The 23,106-nt window shown below is 44.9% G+C and overlaps 1 protein-coding gene across 3 annotated transcripts in view; it reads left to right on the forward strand.

Annotated features, from left to right (window-relative positions):
- DUS2 (dihydrouridine synthase 2) overlaps window positions 1-23,106 on the forward strand; it is a 263,484-nt gene that overhangs the window by 110,610 nt on the left and 129,768 nt on the right. For all 3 annotated transcript variants that reach the window (XM_069740207.1, XM_069740208.1, XM_069740209.1), the window contains one exon: window positions 676-719. In XM_069740207.1, coding sequence (XP_069596308.1) covers window positions 676-719 — 44 coding nt within the window. The remainder of the gene's footprint in view (window positions 1-675; window positions 720-23,106) is intronic.

Here is a 23,106-nt window from a genome sequence, read left to right on the forward strand (position 1 = left end):
GTAGGGGAGGCTACATGTCCCTATGGGAGGCTACATGTCCCTATGGGTAACTTATTACAGGTTTACACTAAGGTACTGCCCTTGTTAGGGCAGGAGCAACACAGGGGCACGACATGGAGTAGTAAAATACTAAAAAGTACTCCTGAAAATCCCCCTATCATATTTGTTGATTCTTATTGTCTGAGTCAAAGATATTCTGAATATGAAGTGACAGAAAAATACAGGATGAAGGAGGTTCTACATTATTGAGATTGTGCCAGTTTTTTTATCTGGAGCACGGTTGTTTGGAGCACTTGAGCTTTATGTATGTTTTGTTGTTTATTATAAATCGTGGCTTAGGGCCTATTTTAGGGTATTATCATTAAAGGTTATGATTTATATACATTTTTGCCTACTCTGCTGGTAACATTTTTGGTGCAAAACCTGATGAAGTAGAATCAGATTATTTTTTTTATGCACTAAACTTGATCAGCATGCACAAGAAACACATGTACCCTAACAAAAAGGCAACAAAACCTGCTTTTGTCACACAAATTTCTTACTGCCAAGAGAGCAGGTTTTGCGTGCAGGTAAAAGCGCATCACAATTGCAACGTGTGAACATAGCCTAATACGACTTGGAAAAAAAACATTTACTTGTGATTTATGGTTTCATATGTCTTAAATTTTTCTATAGGGAACTGCTGATCCAGAAAGGGCGCTGGCAGTTGCCAAACTCATGTAAGTTTTTTGATAATTGTATTTTGGTATGTGTGATGTATTGTGCAAAAGTGTAAGATAAATCTGCTAAAATAAACATTCCAGTAAAGAAAGGCCAGAGGTACGGATTTGGTTGACCTCTTTTAGCCACAAGCTGTTAAGGTACCTTCACACAGAGCAACTTTCCAACGATTACGACCAGCGATACGACCTGGCCGTGATCGTTGGTAAGTCGTTGTGTGGTCGCTGGGGAGCTGTCACACAGACAGCTCTCCAGCGACCAACAATGCCGAAGTCCCCGGGTAACCAGGGCAAACATTGGGTTACTAAGCGCAGGGCCGCACTTAGTAACCCGATGTTTACCCTGGTTACCATTGTAAATGTAAAAAGAAAACACTACATACTCACATTCCGGTGTCTTTCGCGGCCCTGCGCTTAGTAACCCGATGTTTACCCTGGTTACAAGTGAGCACATCGCTGGATCGGCATCACACACGCCGATCCAGCGATGACAGCTGGTGATCCAGCGACGAAATAAAGTTCTGGCCTTCTAGCTCCGACCAGCGATGTCACAGCAGGATCCTGATCGCTGCAGCGTGTCAAACACAACGAGATAGCTATCCAGGACGCTGCAAAGTCACGGATCGCTATCGTTCTCATTCAAAAGTTGCTCAGTGTGAAGGTACCTTTAGACACCTTATATTATTACTAGTGATGAGCGAGTGTACTCGTTGCTCGGGTGATCTCCGAGTATTTATGACTGCTCGGAGACTTAGTTTTCATTGCAGCTGAATGGTATACAGCTACTAGCCTGCTTGATTACATATGGGAATTACCTAGCAACCAAGCAACTACTCAGCCTGGCTATTAGCTGTAAATCATTCAGCTGCCGTGATGAAATCTAAATCTCCGAGCAGTCATAAATACTCGGAGATCACCCGAGTGTGCTCGGGAAAACCCGAGCAATGAGTACACTCGCTCATCACTAATTATTACAATATTTCTCTTTGTGCAGCAAATTTGGATTTTCCATTGTCTTTGAAAAAGTTGTCCAATTTGTTTTTGTTTTTACTACATAGTGGTAGCATGCACCATTTATGTCCAATACACTTGTATATATCTGTTGAATGAAAAGAGTCTTAGGGCTTGTTTCCACTTGCGAGATATACGTCCGTGTCGCGCATGTGGAAAGGAAGCTTTGGCGCCGGCACTCCAGAGCGGAGCGTGCAGCCGCATAGCAACGCATGGAGCCGCACGCTCCGCTCTGGAGTGCCGGCGCCAGAGCTTCGTTTCCACATGCGAGACACGGACGTATATCTCGCAAGTGGAAACAAGCCCTTAGAGTGAAAATCACAAGCGCACTTCTGTTCTTCGTGTCCGTATTCTGTGACTCTCACATTTATTAGTGTTTACTGCTAATATCATTCAGACAAGTTGATCTTACATCTGATAATTATTCTATTGTCATTCTCCCAGTATGCAGTAAATTGTGATGCTATGCTTTTTATCTTTGGGCCGATGAATAGCCAATAGGGTCAACCACTATACTGTACACTAATCTGACAACGGCAGTGTCTTATTTCCTGTTAATGCTGACTTTTTGAAAATGCTTACACATTTAGTAAAGGGAGTGTATTACCACTTTTAACCCCTTCACGAACAGAGGTAGTTCCGTTTTTGCGGTTTCATTTTTTGCTCCACTTCTTTTGCATCGGGGATTGTGACAAGAGTGATTAAACGGTGCTTTAATATATATATATATATATATATATATATATATATATATATATATATATATATACCAGCTGTACTACCTGGCTTCGCCCGGGTTAATAACTGCTGTTAGCAAAATAGAATGTGTTAACAAAAATTTATTCTGCACACAAAAACCACAAAAGAAATAGATAGAAATGTAATTATTACAAGGCAAAAACTAAGTTCATTGGCTCTTGAGGAAGCAGCTCTTGTTCTCTTATCTGCAAGCCTCGCTTCCCTCTGCTCAGAAAGTTAATTGGCCTTTGAGGAAGCAGCTGCTGTTCTCATGTGTGTCAGACTTGTTTCTCAGTCTTCACATTTTTCATTGGCCCATAATGCAGCTTTTCTTTTCGCATCAGCTGACGTTCGTGCCATGGAATTCCTTTTCTTATGAGGCATTATTGTGGTAAAAATAGTCTGTAAGTGGCAGTTTCTATATCCTCTGACATAAAGGTAATGTGACTGACATCAGCCTTTCCACCAAAACACCCTAACTGACATGCTAATACCTCACACAAGCTGGTTATACTGAGAATGTCCTTTGTTGCCTATATTAACCAATCCGAGCTCAGATTAATTAACTGTAGCAAAATAGAAGCTGAGCTGTGATTGGTTGCTATTGGCAGCCTGATAAATCCCCAGCCAACAGGAAGCCCTGCCCCCTGCCAGTATATATTAGCTCACACATACACATAATAGACAGTTACATTTGTTTCTCTTGTAGTTTTTCTGCTTATTAATAAGATTTTTATTTTTGAAGGATAATACCAGACTTGTGTGTGTTTTAGGGCAAGTTTGATGTGTCAAGTTGTGTGTGTTGAGTTTTGTGTGGCGACATGCGTGTAGCAACTTTTTGTGTGTCGAGTTGCATGTGACAGGTTAGTGTAGCAAGTTGTGTGCAGCGAGTTTTGCGCGTGGCGAGTTTTGTGTGTGGTGCGTTTTGAGTATGTGCAAGTTTTGTGTGCGGCAACTTTGCATGTGTTGAAACTTTTGTGCATGTGGCAATTTTTCAGCGTGTGCAAGTTTTGCGTGTGGCGAGTTTTCCATGAGGTGAGTTTTGCACGTGTGGCGAGTTTTGCGTGAGCCTAGTTTTGCATGTGGCGAGTTTTGCATGTGGCGAATTTTGCGCGTGGCAAGTTTTGAGTGGCGACTTTTGTGTTTCGACTTTTATATGGTGAGGTTGGTGTATGTGTGGTGAAATGTGTGCTGAGGGGGGTATATGTGTTCAAGCACGTGGTAGTGTGTGGCGCATTTTGTGTGTGTGTTCATATACCCATGTGTGGTGAGTATCCCATGTCGGGGCCCCACCTTAGCAACTGTACGGTATATAATCTTTGGCGCCATCGCTCTCATTCTTTAAGTCCCCCTTGTTCACATCTGGCAGCTGTCAATTTGCCTCCAACACTTTTCCTTTCACTTTTTCCCCCTTATGTAGATAGTGGCAAAATTGTTTGGTGAATTGGAACGCATGGGGTTAAAATTTCGCCTCACAACATAGCCTATGACGCTCTCGGGGTCCAGACGTGTGACTGTGCAAAATTTTGTGGCTGTAGCTTTGACTGTGCAGATGCCAATCCCAGACGACATATATATACACACACACACACACACACACACACACACACACAGCTTCAGCTTTATATATTTGATATATATATATATATATATATATATATATATATATATATATATATATATATATATATATATATGTGTATATATATATATGTGTATATATATATATGTGTATATATATATATATATATATATATATATTACAGTGGGGCAAAAAAGTATTTAGTCAGTCAGCAATAGTGCAAGTTCCACCACTTAAAAAGATGAGAGGCGTCTGTAATTTACATCATAGGTAGACCTGAACTATGGGAGACAAACTGAGAAAAAAAAATCCAGAAAATCACATTGTCTGTTTTTTTAACATTTTATTTGCATATTATGGTGGAAAATAAGTATTTGGTCAGAAACAAAATTTCATCTCAATACTTTGTAATATATCCTTTGTTGGCAATGACAGAGGTCAAACGTTTTCTGTAAGTCTTCACAAGGTTGCCACACACTGTTGTTGGTATGTTGGCCCATTCCTCCATGCAGATCTCCTCTAGAACAGTGATGTTTTTGGCTTTTCGCTTGGCATCACGGACTTTCAACTCCCTCCAAAGGTTTTCTATAGGGTTGAGATCTGGAGACTGGCTAGGCCACTCCAGGACCTTGAAATGCTTCTTACGAAGCCACTCCTTCGTTGCCCTGGCGGTGTGCTTTGGATCATTGTCATGTTGAAAGACCCAGCCACGTTTCATCTTCAATGCCCTTGCTGATGAAAGGAGGTTTGCACTCAAAATCTCACGATACATGGCCCCATTCATTCTTTCATGTACCCGGATCAGTCGTCCTGGCCCCTTTGCAGAGAAACAGCCCCAAAGCATGATGTTTCCACCACCATGCTTTACAGTAGGTATGGTGTTTTATGGATGCAACTCAGTATTCTTTTTTCTCCAAACACGACAAGTTGTGTTTCTACCAAACAGTTCCAGTTTGGTTTCATCAGACCATAGGACATTCTCCCAAAACTCCTCTGGATCATCCAAATGCTCTCTAGCAAACTTCAGACGGGCCCGGACATGGCTTAAGCAGTGGGACACGTCTGGCACTGCAGGATCTGAGTCCATGGTGGCGTAGTGTGTTACTTATGGTAGGCCTCGTTACATTGGTCCCAGCTCTCTGCAGTTCATTCACTAGGTCCCCCCGCGTTGTTCTGGGATTTTTCCTCACCGTTCGTGATCATTCTGACCCCACGGGGTGGGATTTTGCGTGGAGCCCCAGATCGAGGGAGATTATCAGTGGTCTTGTATGTCTTCCATTTTCTAATTATTTCTCCCACTGTTGATTTCTTCACTCCAAGCTGGTTGGCTATTGCAGATTCAGTCTTCCCAGCCTGGTGCAGGGCTACAATTTTGTTTCTGGTGTCCTTTGACAGCTCTTTGGTCTTCACCATAGTGGAGTTTGGAGTCAGATTGTTTGAGGGTGTGCACAGGTGTCTTTTTATACTGATAACAAGTTTAAACAGGTGCCATTACTACAGGTAATGAGTGGAGGAAAGAGGAGACTCTTAAAGAAGAAGTTACAGGTCTGTGAGAGCCAGAAATCTTGATTGTTTGTTTCTGACCAAATACTTATTTTCCACCATAATATGCAAATAAATTGTTAAAAAAACAGACAATGTGATTTTCTGGATTTTTTTTTCTCAGTTTGTCTCCCATAGTTGAGGTCTACCAAGATGTAAATTACAGACGCCTCTCATCTTTTTAAGTGGTGGAACTTGCACTATTGCTGACTGACTAAATACTTTTTTGCCCCACTGTATATTATTGTAAGGCAGTGACTGGTGTTACATGTGAAGGTTGCTGTGTGTTCTCTCCCAGGAAGTGCACAGAGGCGTATTGAGGCCAAGACCATGGAGTGCATTACAGTCACAGGCGTAACTGTGATTGCAATGCGGAATAAAAAAGTGTTAGTGTTCAGCAAACTATTTGTCCGAGACAGATTTAGGGAAAACCTGCTCTGGGCTTTTTTGTTTTGAAACAGACTAAACGTGTTTAATGTCCAAAAACTCACACAGTGCGCAGCATGCTGTATCCCCTGGTTCACAGCCAGGAAAACAGACAGGTTGTGACCAGTTGCCGTAGGCGACTGCACCACCGTGTACGCTGAGGGGGCAGAACGTTTTGGCTCCGCTTGGCCCTGTGTTTCTTTACACAGGGTTTTGCTCTGCTCAGCCTGCTTGCAAACCCAAAACTGACACACCCAAACCCTTTACTACAGTGCCTTTAACTTGAATCTGTGGCCATGGGCCACATGGAAAACCCAGAGTTGGGGAGGAAACAGACCAGCCCTGCTACCTTCCTGTAGTCCATTAAAAAAATAAAAGCCCATGTCAGGTTTTTCCTATATGTGCCTTGGACAAATAGCTTGCCCAAAGCTACACTTACTTTTATTCTGCATTGCAATGGCAGCTATGCCTGTGGCTGCAGTGCACTCCCACAGCCTCCATATGCTTTTTCGCACATCCTGGGGGACACATAGGGACCCTCGCATATGACACTGGTCACTGCCTCACATACCCCCCCTCTGTTCAAACTTGTTGGGTTGAACATTTGTCACCATACAGGGGGCTCGTGACAGGGCATCTGCATTTCCCTGTGATTTCCCCACCTGATGTTCCACTGAGAAACTAAAGTTTTTGTAGGGACAGGAACCATCTGGTGACTCGGGCATTCCTTTCTTTGGCGTTTCTCATCCAGATGAGGGGTGAATAGTCCGTTACCAAATGAAACTGATGAACAAGCAAATGGTAGCGCCGGGACTCCAAGGCCCATTTAATCGCCAAGCACTCCTTCTCCACTACGCTATAATTTTTCTCTGCCGGGGTAAGTTTCCTGCTCAAGTAGGTGACTGGATGCTCACCCCCATTCACCTCTTTTGACAGCACCGCTCCTAGGCCTACTTCTGAGGCATCAGTTTGCACGATAAAGGGTTTTTTGAAGTCGGGGCTGATGAAGACTAGCTGTCCACACAACGCTGACTTCAGGGAATGGAATACTTCCTTCGCTTGAGGATTCCACATCACTGTCTTCTTGCTTTTTAACAGGTCTGTTAGGGGCGCTGATTTCCCAGCAAAATTGGGTGTAAACCAGCGGTAGTACCTAATGATGCCAAGGAATACCCTCACCTGTTAAGTACTTACGGGCTTGGTCAGTTTTGAATGGCCTCAATCTTGTTTGCTTGGGGCTTGATAACCCCGCTGGCCAATCACGTAACCTAAGTACCGGGCCTCAGTGAGTCCTATTGCGCATTTATTTGTTGTTGCTGCTAACCCCGTGACTCTGAGAGACTCCATCATTGCTTGTACCTGGGACAGGTGGGTATTCCAGTCGGTACTAAAGATGACTATGTCATCCAAATAGGCCGACGAGTAATCCTGATGAGGCTCTAACACAATGTTCATCAGCCTCTGGAATGTGACTAGAGACCCTTGAAACCCAAAAGCAAAACAGCATACTGGTAGAGACGCTCTAGGGTGATAAAAGTGGTCTTTTGCCAAAGCTGTTAACGGGACCTGCCAGTAACTTTTGGTGAGATCGATCGTGGTGAAGCACTCCCCCAGTCTCTCAATTAGCTCGTCCACCCTGGGCATTGGATTGAGGTCAAACTTGGATACCTCATTTAATTTCCTGAAGTCACTACAGAATCGTAATGCCCCATCTGGCTTTGGAATTAGCATAATGAGGATAGCCCACTCACTCCGGGACTCCTCAATAACTCCCAACTGAAGCATTTGTTTCACTTCGGCTGCGATGGCCTGCCTCCGGGCTTCTGGCACTCTGCACGGTTTTATCCGTACCCTTACCCGGGCTCGGTGATGATTACATGTTGTATTACAGAGGTCCGCCCCGGCATTTCTGAGAATACAGTGGTAACGGAAAGTTTTTCACTCTTTTTTTCATTTCAGCCATTTGCTAAATAAAAAAAAATCATTTGTTTCTCATTAATGTAAACTCTGCACCCCATCTTGAATGAAAAAAACAAAACAAATGTAGAAATGTTTGCATATTTATTAAAAAAGAAAAACTGAGATATCACATGGTCATAAGTATTCAGACCCTTTACATAGATAAATAGATGTCAGTGACACATACACATATATACTGTGTGTGTGTGTATATATATATATATATATATATATATTTGTCTAAGGGTCACTTTCGTCTGTCTGTCCTTCTGTCACGGTTATTCATTCGCTGATTGGTCTCGGCAGCTGCCTGTCATGGCTGCTGCGACCAATCAGCGACGGCCATAGTCCGATTAGTCCATCTCCTACTCCCCTGCACTCACTGCCCGGCGCCCGCTCCATAATCCCCTCCACTCACCGCTCACACAGGGTTAATGGCAGCGGTAACGGCCCGCGGTGTAACGCACTCCGTTACCGCAGCTATTAACCCTGTGTGTCCCCAACTATTTACTATTGATGCTGCCTATGCAGCATCAATAGTAAAAATATGTCATGTTAAAAATAATTAAAAAAAACCTGATATACTCACCATCCGCCGCCTTTCCCGCTCCTCACCACGCTCTCGGGACCGGTCCATTGCAAGCGGCAGCTTCCGGTCCCAGGGCTGGTGTGCGACAAGGACCTGCCGTGACGTCACGGTCATGTGACCGCGACGTCATCATAGGTCCTGCTCACACCAGCCCTGGGACCGGAAGCTGCCGCTTGCAATGGAGCGGTCCCGGGAGCGTCGCGAGGAGCGCGAAAGGCGGCGGATGGTGAGTATAGCAGGACTTCAACGGGCCTTTGGAAGGTGAGTATATGTTTATTTTTTTTTAAGTCTCTATACTACATGGCTCTGTGCTGTATACTCCGTCGCTGTGCAATATACTATGTGGCTAGGCAATATAGTATGTGCTTGGGCAATATACTATGTGGCTGGGCAATATACTACGTGGGCTGGGCAATATACTACGTGACTGGGCAATATACTACGTGACTGGGCAATATACTACGTGACTGGGCAATATACTACGTGACTGGGCAATATACTACGTGGCTGGGCAATATACTATGTGGCTGGGCAATATACTATGTGGCTGGGCAATATACTAAGTGGCTGGGCAATATACTACGTGGCTGGGCAATATACTATGTGGCTGGGCAATATACTATGTGGCTGGGCAATATACTATGTGGCTGGGCAATATACTATGTGGCTGGGCAATATACTATGTGGCTGGGCAATATACTACGTGGCTGGGCAATATACTACGTGACTGGGCAATATACTACGTGGCTGGGCAATATACTACGTGGCTGGGCAATATACTATGTGGCTGGGCAATATACTACGTGACTGGGCAATATACTACGTGGCTGGGCAATATACTACGTGGCTGGGCAATATACTACGTGGCTGGGCAATATACTACGTGGCTGGGCAATATACTACGTGGCTGGGCAATATACTACTTGGCTGGGCAATATACTACTTGGCTGGGCAATATACTACGTGGCTGGGCAATATACTACGTGGCTGGGCAATATACTACGTGGCTGGGCAATATACTACGTGGCTGGGCAATATACTACGTGACTGGGCAATATACTAAATGGCTGGGCAATATACTACGTGACTGGGCAATATACTACGTCGCTGGGCAATATACTACGTGGACATGCATATTCTAGAATACCCGATGCGTTAGAATCGGGCCACCATCTATTATATACAGTACAGTCCAAAAGTTTGGACACTCCTTCTCATTTAAAGATTTTTCTGTATTTTCATGACTATGAAAATTGTACATTCACACTGAAGGCATCAAAACTATGAATTAACACATGTGGAATTATATACTTAACAAAAAAGTGTGAAACAACTGAAATTATGTCTTATATTCTAGGTTCTTCAAAGTAGCCACCTTTTGCTTTGATGACTGTTTTGCACACTCTTGGCATTCTCTTAATGAGCTTCAAGAGGTAGTCACTGGGAATGGTCTTCCTACAATCTTGAAGGAGTTCCCAGAGATGTTTAGCACTTGTTGGCACTTTTGCCTTCACTCTGTGGTCAAGGTTTACGTCTGGTATCTGTGGAGGCCAGGTCATCTGGTGTAGCACCCCATCACTCTCCTTCTTTGTCAAATAGCCCTTACACAGCTTGGTGGTGTGTTTGAGGTCATTGTCCTGTTCAAAAATAAATGATGGTCCAACTAAACGCAAACCGGATGGAATAGCATGCCGCTGCAAGATGCTGTGGTAGACATGCTGGTTCAGTATGCCTTCAATTTTGAATAAATTCCCAACAGTGTCACCAGCAAAGCACCCCCACACCATCACATCTCCTCCTCCATGCTTCACGGTGGGAACCAGGCATGTAGAGTCCATCTATTCACCTTTTCTGTGTCGCACAAAGACACGGTGGTTGGAACCAAAGATCTCAAATTTGGACTCATCAGACCAAAGCACAGGTTTTCACTGGTCTATTGTCCATTCCTTGTGTTCTTTAGCCCAAACAAGTTAGCTTGTTGACTGTCCTTAGCAGTGGTTTCCTAGCAGCTATATTACCTTGAAGGCCTGCTGCACAAAGTCTCCTCTTAACAGTTGGTGTAGAGATGTGTCTGCTGCTAGAACTCTGTGCGGCATTGACCTGGTCTCTAATCTGAGCTACTGTTAACTTGCGATTTCTTAGGATGGTGACTGGGATAAACTTATCCTGAGAAGCATAGGTGACTCTTGGTCTTCCTTTCCTGGGGCGGTTCTCATGTGAGCCAGTTTCTTTGTAGCGCTTGATGGTTTTTGCCACTGCACTTGGGGACACTTTCAAAGTTTGCCCAATTTTTAGGAGGGACTGACTGACCTTCATTTCTTAAAGTTATGATGGCCACTCGTTTTTCTTCACTTGTATTATGGCAAGAAAAAAGCAGCTAACAGTCTATTCAGTAGGACTATCTGCTGTGTATCCATCAGACTTCTGTACAACACAACTGATGGTCCCAAACCCATTTATAAGACAAGAAATCCCACTTATTAAGCCTGACAGGGCACACCTGTGAATTGCAAACCATTCCCGGTGACTACCTCTTGAAGCTCATCAAGAGAATGCCAAGAGCGTGCAAAGCAGTCATCAAAGCAAAAGATGGCTACTTTGAAGAACCTAGAATATAAGACATCATTTAAGTTGTTTCACACTTTTTTGTTAAGTATGTAATTCCACATGTGTTAATTCATAGTTTTGATGCCTTCATTGTGAATGTACAATTTTCATAGTCATGAAAATACAGAAAAATCTTTAAATGAGAAGGTGTGTCCAAACTTTTGGACTGTACTGTATATAATTACATAGAAGAAAAAACAGCAATTCGTGTGCTGCATACAGTAATATCACAGCGTGACAGGTTAGAATAGAATAGATAGAATGGATATATACACATAGAATACGTAGATAAATAGATGCCAGTAATATATATACGTACCGTATATACTTGAGTATAAGCCAACCCGAGTATAAGCCCACTTCACCCCCCAATTTTGCAACAAAAAACTGGGAAAACTTATTGATTCGAGTTTAAGCCTAGGGTGGAAAATACAGCAGCTACTGGCAAATGTCAAAAATAAAAATAGATACCAATAAAAGTAAAATTGAGACATCAGTAGGTTAAGTGTCTTTGAATTTCCATATTGAATCAGGAGCCCCATATAATGCTCCATACAGTTCATGATGGGCCCCATAAGATGCTCCATATAAAATACAACCCATATAATGCTCCATACAAAATACGCCCCATATAATGCTCCATAAAATTTATGATGGGCTCCATAAGATGCTCCATATTAAAATATGCCTCATATAATGCTGCATAAATGCTGATTATGGCCCCATAAGATGCTCCATACGGATATTTAGCCAATGTAATGCTGCACAAATGCTGATTATGGCCCCATAAGATGCTCCATATAACAATGTGCCACATGTAATGCTCCATACAGTTCATTGTGGCCCCATATAATGCTCCATACAGTTCATTTTGGCCCCATAAGATGCTCCATATAACAATGTGCCCCATATAATGCTCTATACAGTTCATTATGGCCCCATAAGATGCTCCATATAACATTGTGCCACATATAATGCTCCATACAGTTCATTATGGCCCCATAATATGCTCCATATAACATTGTGCCACATGTAATGCTCCATACAGTTCATTATGGCCCCATAAGATGCTCCATATAACAATGTGCCCAATATAATGCTCCATGCAGTTCATTATGGCCCCATAAGATGCTCCATATAACAATGTGCCACATGTAATGCTCCATACAGTTCATTTTGGCCCCATAAGATGCTCCATATAACATTGTGCCCAATATAATGCTCTAATACAGTTCATTATGGCCCCATAAGATGCTTCATATAACATTGTGCCACATATAATGCTCCATACAGTTCATTATGGCCCCATAAGATGCTCCATATAACAATGTGCCCAATATAATGCTCCATGCAGTTCATTATGGCCCCATAAGATGCTCCATATAACAATGTGCCACATATAATGCTGCTGCAATAAAAAAAAGAAAAAAATGACATACTCACCTGTCGTCGCTGCCCGCTGCTCCTCAGCGTCCTGTCTCTCTGCACTGACTCTTCAGGCAGAGGGCGGCGCGCGCACTAATACGTCATCGCGCCCTCTGACATGAACAGTCACTGCAGAGAACGCGGAAGACGGAGCGGCAGGGGAGCGAGGAAAGGTGAATATGAAATACTCACCTGCTCCCGGCGCGGTCCCTGGCAGCTTCTCCCGGACAGATGGTCTCCTGCGCCGGCAGCTTCTTCCTCTGTTCAACGGTCACTGGTACCGCTCATTACAGTTATGAATATACGGCTCCACCCCTATGGGAGTGGAGTCCATATTCATTACTTTAATGAGCGGTACCACGTGACCGCTGAACAGGGGAAGAAGCTGCCGGAGACCATGGGACATGCAAGGACCGCGTCAGGAGCGCCAGGAGCAGGTGAGTATGTGACCGTCGTCGCGCCCCCTCACACGCCGACCTTACTCGAGTATAAGCCGACAGGGGCACTTGCAGCCCTTTTTTTTGGGCTGAATATCTCGGCTTATACTCGAGTATATATGGTTTATATATTACATAGATAGAAGAAAAGCCTGCAGTTCATGCTCTGCATACAGTATAATCACAGAGTGACAGGTTAGAATAGAATGGATTGAATAGATATATACACATAGAATACATAGATAAATAGATGTCAGAGACACATGCATATGTATATGTACATACTGTATATTACATAGATAGAAGAAAAAACGGCAATTCATGTGCCGCATACAGTAATATCATAGCAGGAGCCGACGAGATAGAAGAGCTGGATTACATATAGTAAATAAATATTGAATAGGTAGATATATAGCTGGCAGTGACATAAACAATTAGTACAGTGTGTGTGCATTTTACTGTACATGTATTTAAGAGACTTTCTCCAGGTGCTAGTGGGGATCTCAGCGAAGTCACTGCAGTTCAGCCCCCCTTAAATACAACTATAGGATTAGTAATGGATAGGTGTCTTATAGACGCTTCTCCATTACTAAGTCGTGGGCTTGATGTCACCTGACAATACAAAGGTGGCATCAACCCCATCTGCCACCACTGCAGGGCAAGTGGGAAGAGCTGGGCAAAGTGCCAGAATTGGCGCATCTAATAGATGTACCTTTTCTGGGTGTCTGCGGCCTCCTATTTTTATTCTGGAGGGGGGGGGGGGGCAATATCCATGGCCCCTTACCTAGCCTGAGAAAACCAGCCCCTGGTTGTCTGCTTTAGCGAGGTTGGTTGTCATGCATATGACAGTGTGGCAAACACAGTATTGCTTGGCGGGGGGTTCAAGTGAATGGGGTTTGGGTCCGCTGCTCAGTGTCTCTTGATGACAGGCTGTATGGACGCATCATGCAACCATGCAGCCTGCCTTCTAGATGTAGTGGAGCTGACTGTGAGGTTACATCCTGCTGTCCTGAACTTTTCTGCAGCAAATAAGCTGCAAAAAAGTCAACCTGTGTATTTGCAGCATTTTTTCACCATCCATTTAAGTCAATGGGTGATAAACTCTGCAAAAATACTGACAGGAGTGACATTCTCGATGTCAAAAAATGCTGCAAAGCACAAAATCCTGATGACTAATAAAAATGTGTGTGCATGAGATTTCTGAAATCTCATAGGGTTTGCTGGTACTGTAAAAAGTAGCTTAAAATTAGCATAAAAAATGCTGCAAAAAAGCCCATTGTGAACTGACCTTAATACATACAGTTATATGAAAAAGTTTGGGCACCCCTATTAATCTTAAGCTTAATGTTATATAAAAATTGTTTTTTTTGCAACAGCTATTTCAGTTTCATATATCTAATAACTGTTGGACACAGTAATGTTTCTGCCTTGAAATGAGGTTTATTGTACTAACAGAAAATGTGCAATCTGCATTCAAACAAAATTTGACAGGTGCATAAGTATGGGCACCCTTATCATTTTCTTGTTTTAAATACTCCTACCTACTTTTTACTGACTTACTAATGCACTTTTTTTGGTTTTCTAACCTCATTGAGCTTTGAACTTCATAGCCAGGTGTATGCAATCATGAGAATCTACTTAAAGTGGCTACATGCAAGTTGTTCTCCTGTTTGAATCTCCTCTGAAGAGTGGCATCATGGGCTCCTCAAAACAACTGTCTAATGATCTGAAAACAAAGATTATTCAACATAGTTGTTCAGGGGAAGGATACAAAAAGCTGTCTCAGAGATTTAACCTGTCAATTTCCACTGTGAGGAACATAGTAAGGAAATGGAAGAACACAGGTACAGTTCTTGTTAAGGCCAGAAGTGGCAGGCCAAGAAAAACATCAGAAAGGCAGAGAAGAAGAATGGTGAGATCAGTCAAGGACAATCCTCAGACAACCTCCAGAGAGCTGCAGCATCAACTTGCTGCAGATGGTGTCACTGTGCATCGGTCAACTATACACGGCACTTAGCACAAGGAGAAGCTGTATGGGAGAGTGATGCGAAAGAATCCGTTTCTGCAAGCACGCCACAAACCGAGTCGGCTGAGGTATGCAAAAGCACATTTGTAGAAGCCAATTTCTTTTTGGAAGAAGGTCCTGTGGACTGATGAAACCAAGATTGAGTTGTTTGGTCATACAAAAAGGCGTTTTACATGGTGGCCAAAAAACACAGCATTCCAAGAAAAACACTTGCTACCCACAGTAAAATTTGGTGGAGGTTCCATCATGCTTTGGGGCTGTGTGGCCAATGCCGGCATCGGGAATCTTGTTAAAGTTGAGGGACGCATGGATTCCTCTCAGTATCAGCAGATTCTTGACAATAATGTTCATGAATCAGTGACAAAGTTGAAGTTACGCAGGGGATGGATCTTTCAGCAAGACAATGATCCAAAACACCGCTCCAAATCTACTCAGTCATTCATGCAGAGGAACAATTACACTGTTCTGGAATGGCCATCCCAGTCCCCAGACCTGAATATCATTGAACATCTGTGGGATCATTTGAAGAGGGCTGTCCATGCTCGGCGACCATCAAACTTAACTGAACTGGAATTGTTTTGTAAAGAGGAATTGTCAAAAATACCTTCATCCAGGATCCAGGAACTCATTAAAAGCTACAGGAAGCGACTAGAGGCTGTTATTTTTGCAAAAGGAGGATCTACTAAATATTAATGTCACTTTTCTGGTGGGGTGCGCATACTTACGCACCTGTCAAATTTTGTTTGAATGCAGATTGCACATTTTCTGTTAGTTAGTACAATAAACCTCATTTCAAGGCAGAAACATTACTGTGTCCAACAGTTATCTATAATATAACGCTGGGAGCGTCACTCTGTCCGAAGCCTCTATAGACTGCGCAAGCGCAAGCGCCGGCGCAGTCTGGGCCTCACAGAGCGACGCTCCCGGGAGATCGCGGTGTGCGTTCACACTGAACGCACACCGCGATCTCCACCGCAGAAGCAGGGATCGCCAGGAGGGTGAGTATCGGCCTATATTCACCTGTCCCCGTTCCATCGCTGAGCGGCGCCATCTTCCCGGTCTTCGGCCTGTGACCTTCAGTTCAGAGGGCGCGATGACGCGCTTAATGCGCGCCGGCGCCGCCCTCTGACTGAACAGTCACAGCCAGGAGACCGGGAAGATGGCGGCGCCCAGCGATGGAACGCCGGACAGGTGAGTATAGTAAGTGCTGGGGGGGCCTGAGCTGGCGGCGATACCGGCACCTGACCCCCACAGCGCGCCGGTGTCCCCGCCTGCTCAGGCCCCCCAGCACTCGGCGCCGAGCTGGTCAGAGGCAATATGGGGACGCAGGATGGAGCAGCACATAAGGATGGGGACGCAGGATGGAGCAGCACATAAAGATGGGGACGCAGGATGGAGCAGCACATAAGGATGGGGACGCAGGATGGAGCAGCACATAACAGGATGGGGACGCAGGATGGAGCAGCACATAAGGATGGGGACGCAGGATGGAGCAGCACATAAGGATGGGGACGCAGGATGCAGCATGAACATAAGGATGGGGACGCAGGATGGAGCAGCACATAACAGGATGGGGACGCAGGATGGGAGCAGCACATAAGGATGGGGACGCAGGATGGGGACGCAGGATGCAGCAGCACATAAGGATGGGGACGCAGGATGGAGCAGCACATAAGGATGGGGACGCAGGATGCAGCATGAACATAAGGATGGGGACGCAGGATGCAGCATGAACATAAGGATGGGGATGCAGGATGCAGCATGAACATAAGGATGGGGACGCAGGATGCAGCATGAACATAAGGATGGGGACGCAGGATGCAGCAGCACATAAGGATGGGGACACAGGATGCAGCAGCACATAAGGATGGGGACGCAGGATGGAGCAGCACATAAGGATGGGGACGCAGGATGCAGCAGCACATAAGGATGGGGACGCAGGATGGAGCAGCACATAAGGATGGGGACGCAGGATGGAGCAGCACATGACAGGATGGGGACGCAGGATGGAGCAGCGCATGACAGGATGGGGACGCATGATGGAGCAGCGCATGACAGGATGGGGACGCAGGATGGAGCAGCACATGACAGGATGGGGACGCAGGATGGAGCAGCACATGACAGGATGGGGACGCAGGATGGGAGCAGCGCATCACAGGATGGGGACGCAGGATGGGAGCAGCGCATGACAGGATGGGGACGCAGGATGGGAGCAGCGCATGACAGGATGGGGACGCAGGATGGAGCAGCGCATGACAGGATGGGGACGCAGGATGGAGCAGCGCATGACAGGATGGGGACGCAGGATGGAGCAGCGCATGACAGGATGGGGACGCAGGATGGAGCAGCGCATGACAGGATGGGGACGCAGGATGGAGCAGCACATGACAGGATGGGGACGCAGGATGGAGCAGCGCATGACAGGATGGGGACGCAGGATGGAGCAGCACATACCAGGATGGAAACAATATACCAATATAAATGCTCGCCACCCGGGCGTAGAACGGGTTCAATAGCTAGTTAGATATATGAAGCTGAAAACAATTTTTATGAAACATTAACCCCTTCCCGACCTTTGACGCATACGCTGCGTCATGAAAGTCGGTGCCATTCCGACCCATGACGCAGCATATGCGTCATGGAAAGATCACGTCCCTGCAGATCGGGTGAAAGGGTTAACTCCCATTTCACCCAGCCTGCAGGGACAGTGGGAGTGGTAGTGTAGCCCAGGGGGGGTGGCTTCACCCCCTCGTGGCTACGATCGCTCTGATTGGCAGTTTCACTTTCAACAGCCAATCAGAGCGATTTGTAATATTTCACCTAAAAAAATGGTGAAATATTACAATCCAGCCATGGCCGATGCTGCAATATCATCGGCCATGGCTGGAAACACTAATGTGCACCCACTCCACTCCTCTGATCGCCCCCCCAGCCCCCCGATCTGTGGTCTGCTCCCCTCGGTCCTGTGCTCCGCTCCCCCGTCCTCCTGCCCGCTCCCCCCATGCTCCAATCAAACCCCCCGCACTCCGATCCCCCCCGCACAGCGATTTCCCCCCCCCGTGCTCCGATCCACCCGCCCGCACAGCGATCCCCCACTCCGTGCTCCAATCCACCCCCCCGTGTTCCGATCCCCTCCCCGTGCTCCGACGCCCCCCCCCATGCCCTGATCTCCCCCCCCCCTTATACTTACCTGGCCTCCCGGGGACCGTCCGTCTTCTTTCCTGGGCGCCGCCATCTTCCAAAATGGCGGGCGCATGTGCAGTGCGCCCGCCGAATCTGCCGGCCGGCAGATTCGTTCCAGAGTGAATTTTGATCACTTAGATAGGTTATATCTCAGTGATCAAAATAAAAAAAAAAAGTAAATGACCCCCCCCCCCCCCTTTGTCACCCCCATAGGTAGGGACAATAAAAAAAATAATTTTTTTTTTTCCACTAAGGTTGGGGTAAGAACTAGGGGTAGGGTTAGGGGTAGGGTTAGGGTTTCGGTATGTGCACACGTATTCTGGTCCTCTGCGGATTTTTCCGCTGCGGATTTGATAAATCCGCAGTGCTAAACCGCTGCGGATTTATGGCGGATTTACCATGTTTTTTCTGCGCATTTCAATGCGGTTTTGCAACAGCGATTTTCTATTTGAGCAGTTGTAAAACCGCTGCGGAATCCGCAGAAAGAAGTGACATGCTGCGGAATGTAAACCGCTGCGTTTCCGTGCAGTTTTTCCGCAGCATGTGTACAGCGATTTTTGTTTCCCATAGGTTTGCATTGAACTGTAAACTCATGGGAAACTGCTGCGGATCCGCAGCGTTTTCCGCAGCGTGTGCACATACCTTTAGAATTAGGCTATGTGCACACGGTGCGGATTGGCCGCTGCGGATCCGCAGCAGTGTTCCATCAGGTTTACAGTACCATGTAAACATATGGAAAGCCAAATCCGCTGTTCCCATGGTGCGGAAAATACCGCGCGGGAACGCTGCGTTGTATTTTCCGCAGCATGTCAATTCTTTGTGCGGATTCCGCAGCGTTTTACACCTGTTCCTCAATAGGAATCCGCAGGTGAAATCCGGACAAAAAACACTGGAAATCCGCGGTAAATCCGCAGGTAAAACGCAGTGCCTTTTACCCGCGGATTTTTCAAAAATGGTGCTGAAAAATCTCATACGAATCCGCAACGTTGGCACATAGCCTTAGGGCTAGGGTTGGGTTGGAATTAGGGTTGTGGTTAGGGTTAGGGGTGTGTTGGGGTTACGGGTGTGTTGGGGTTAGGGTTGTGAATAGGGTTACGACTACAGTTGGGATAAGGGTTAGGGGTGTGTTGGAGTTAGAATTGAGGGGTTTCCACTGTTTAGGCACATCAGGGGGTCTCCAAACGCAACATGGCGCCACCATTGATTCCAGCCAATCTTGTACTCAAAAAGTCAAATGGTGCTCCCTCACTTCCGAGCCCCGACGTGCACCCAAACAGTGGTTTACCCCCACATATGGGGTACCAGCATACTCAGGACAAACTGCGCAACAATTACTGGGGTCCAATTTCTCCCGTTACCCTTGTGAAAATAAAGAAATGCTTGCTAAAACCTCATTTTTGAGGAAAGAAAAATGATTTGGGAAAATAAAAAATTCTGGGCTAAATAATTATTTTTGAGGAAAGAAAACGTATTTATTATTTTCACGGCTCTGCATTATAAACTTCTATGAAGCACTTCGGGGTTCAAAGTGCTCACCACACATCTAGATAAGTTCCTTTCGGGGTCTAGTTTCCAAAATGGGGTCACTTGTGGGGGGTGTCTACTGTTAAGCCACATCAGGGGCTCTGCAAACGCAACGTGACGCCCACAGAGCATTCCATCACAGTCTGCATTTCAAAATGTCACTACTTCACTTCCGAGCCCCGGCATGTGCCCAAACAGTGGTTTACCCCCACATATGGGGTATCAGCGTACTCAGGAGAAACTGGACAACAACTTTTGGGGTCAAATTTCTCCTGTTACCCTTGGGAAAATAAAAAATTGCAGGCTAAAAGATCATTTTTGAGAAAATAATTTTTTTTATTTTCGTGGCTCTGCGTTATAAACTTCTGTGAAGCACTTGGGGGTTCAAAGTCCTCACCACACATCTAGATTAGTTCCTTTGGGGGTCTAGTTTCCAAAATGGGGTCATTTCTGGGGGATCTCCAATGTTTAGGCACACAGGGGCTCTCCAAACGTGACATGGTGTCCGCTAATGATTGGAGCTAATTTTCCATTTAAAAAGCCAAATGGCGTGCCATCCCTTTCGAGCCCTGCCGTGCGCCCAAACAGTGATTTATTTATTTTTTAAATTTTTACTGCTCTACGTTATAAACTTCTGTGAAGCAGCTGGTGGTTCAAGGTGTTCACCATACATCCAGATGCATTCATTGAGGGGTCTAGCTTACAAAATGCTGTCCCTTGTGGGTTTTTTTTACTGGTTAGGCACATCAGGGCCTCTCTAAATCCGACATGACACGACAGATGATTTCATCAATGTCTGCGTTCCAAAACGTCACTCCATCATTTCTAAGCACTGCTGTGAGCCTGAACAGGTTTTTACCCCCACATATGGGGTATCAGCGTACTCAGGACAAACTGGACAACAATATTTGGGGTCCAATTTCTCCTATTATCCTTGGCAAAATAGGAAATTCCAGGCTAAAAAATCATTTTTGAGGAAAGAAAAATTATTTTTTATTTTCATGGCTCTGCGTTATAAACTTCTGTGAAGCACCTGGGGGTTTAAAGTGCTCAATATGCATCTAGATAAGTTCCTTGGGGGGTCTAGTTTCCAAAATGGGGTCACTTGTGGGGGAGCTCCAATGCATAGGCACACAGGGGCTCTCCAAATGCGACATGGTGTCCGCTAACAATTGGAGCTAATTTTCCATTCAAAAAGTCAAATGGCGCGCCTTCCCTTCCGAGCCCTGCCGTGTGCCCAAACAGTGGTTTACCCCCACATATGAGGTATCGGCGTACTCGGGAGAAATTGCCCAACACATTTTAGGATCCATTTTATCCTGTTGCCCATGTGAAAATGAAAAAATTGAGGCTAAAAGAATTTTTTTGTGAAAAAAAAGTACTTTTTCATTTTTACGGATCAATTTGTGAAGCACCTGGGGGTTCAAAGTGCTCACTATGCATCTAGATAAGTTCCTTGGGGCGTCTAGTTTCCAAAATGGGGTCACTTGTGGGGGAGCTCCAATGTTTAGGCACACAGGAGCTCTCCAAACGCGACATGGTGTCCGCTAACGATGGAAATAATTTTTCATTCAAAAAGTCAAATGGCGCTCCTTCCCTTCCGAGCCTTACCATGTGCCCAAACAGTGGTTTACCCCCACATATGAGGTATCGGCGTACTCAGGAGAAATTGCCCAACACATTTTAGGATCCATTTTATCCTGTTGCCCATGTGAAAATGAAAAAATTGAGGCTAAAAGAATTTTTTTGTGAAAAAAAAGTACTTTTTCATTTTTACGGATCAATTTGTGAAGCACCTGGGGGTTCAAAGTGCTCACTATGCATCTAGATAAGTTCCTTGGGGCGTCTAGTTTCCAAAATGGGGTCACTTGTGGGGGAGCTCCAATTTTTAGGCACACGGGGGCTCTCCAAACGTGACATGGTGTCCGCTAAAGAGTGGAGCCAATTTTTGATTCAAAAAGTCAAATGGCGCTCCTTCCCTTCCAAGCCCTGCCGTGCGCCCAAACAGTGGTTTACCCCCACATATGAGGTATCAGCGTACTCAGGACAAATTGGACAACAACTTTCGTTCAGTTTCTCCTTTTACCATTGGGAAAATAAAAAAAATGTTACTAAAAGATAATTTTTGTGACTAAAAAGTTAAATGTTCATTTTTTCCTTCCATGTTGCTTCTGCTGCTGTGAAGCACCTGAAGGGTTAATAAACTTCTTGAATGTGGTTTTGAGTACCTTGAGGGGTGCAGTTTTTAGAATGGTGTCACTTTTGGGTATTTTCAGCCATATAGACCCCTCAAACTGACTTCAAATGTGAGGTGGTCCCTAAAAGAAATGGTTTTGTAAATTTCGTTGTAAAAATGACAAATCGCTGGTCAAATTTTAACCCTTATAACTTCCTAACAAAAAAAAATGTTGTTTCCAAAATTGTGCTGATGTAAAGTAAACATGTGGGAAATGTTATTTATTAACTATTTTGTGTCACATATCTCTCTGGTTTAACAGAATAAAAATTCAAAATGTGAAAATTGCGAAATTTTCAAAATTTTCGCCAAATTTCCGTTTTTATCACTAATAAACGCAGAATTTATTGACCTAAATTTACCACTAACATGAAGCCCAATATGTCAAGAAAAAACAATCTCAGAACCGCTAGGATCCGTTGAAGCGTTCCTGAGTTATTACCTCATAAAGGGACACTGGTCAGAATTGCAAATAACGGCAAGGTCTTTAAGGTCAAAATAGGCTGGGTCATGAAGGGGTTAAGCTTAAGATTAATAGGGGTGCCCAGACTTTTTCATATAACTGTATATATAAACATCAGAATGCAGTTCCTCTCGGCCATATCAACCTTAGTTACGGCCACATTCTCTTTTGGCTATGTACAACAAAAGTCTCTACTGAAGTAGAATCTGTGAAGGTTTGTATTTCTTGATGATAATGATAAAAGAAAGATGTTTACTTTGTAGCCTCTGTACAATGCTCAAAGGGCATTAAAGGGATTGTTCACTGCTAAAAAAAACCTCTTAAATGTGCCAATGATGCATAAATAAGAAAAACCTTGCCTACTGTACCGCCCTTGCTCCTTTATGCTGCCGCTGATCTCCTGGCTGCTTCTGGCAAGGATGTCCGGACACCATTGATTGGTAAAGCAGCTCTGTTCCATCTGCGTAGAGATGAACAGTATCCTAGCACTTACTTTAATCTTAGATGGAACATGACCGCTGCAGTCATTCAGTCTCCCCCCCCCCCACATTGCCTGCAGCGGTCACCTAATATCTCCTCCTGTAACAGGAAGCCAGGGAAAAAAAACTGCTGCAGCATGGAACGGAATTGAGTCTGGTG

Source organism: Ranitomeya imitator, chromosome 9 (genome assembly GCF_032444005.1).
Source record: "Ranitomeya imitator isolate aRanImi1 chromosome 9, aRanImi1.pri, whole genome shotgun sequence".
NCBI classification, from domain to species: Eukaryota; Metazoa; Chordata; class Amphibia; order Anura; family Dendrobatidae; genus Ranitomeya; species Ranitomeya imitator.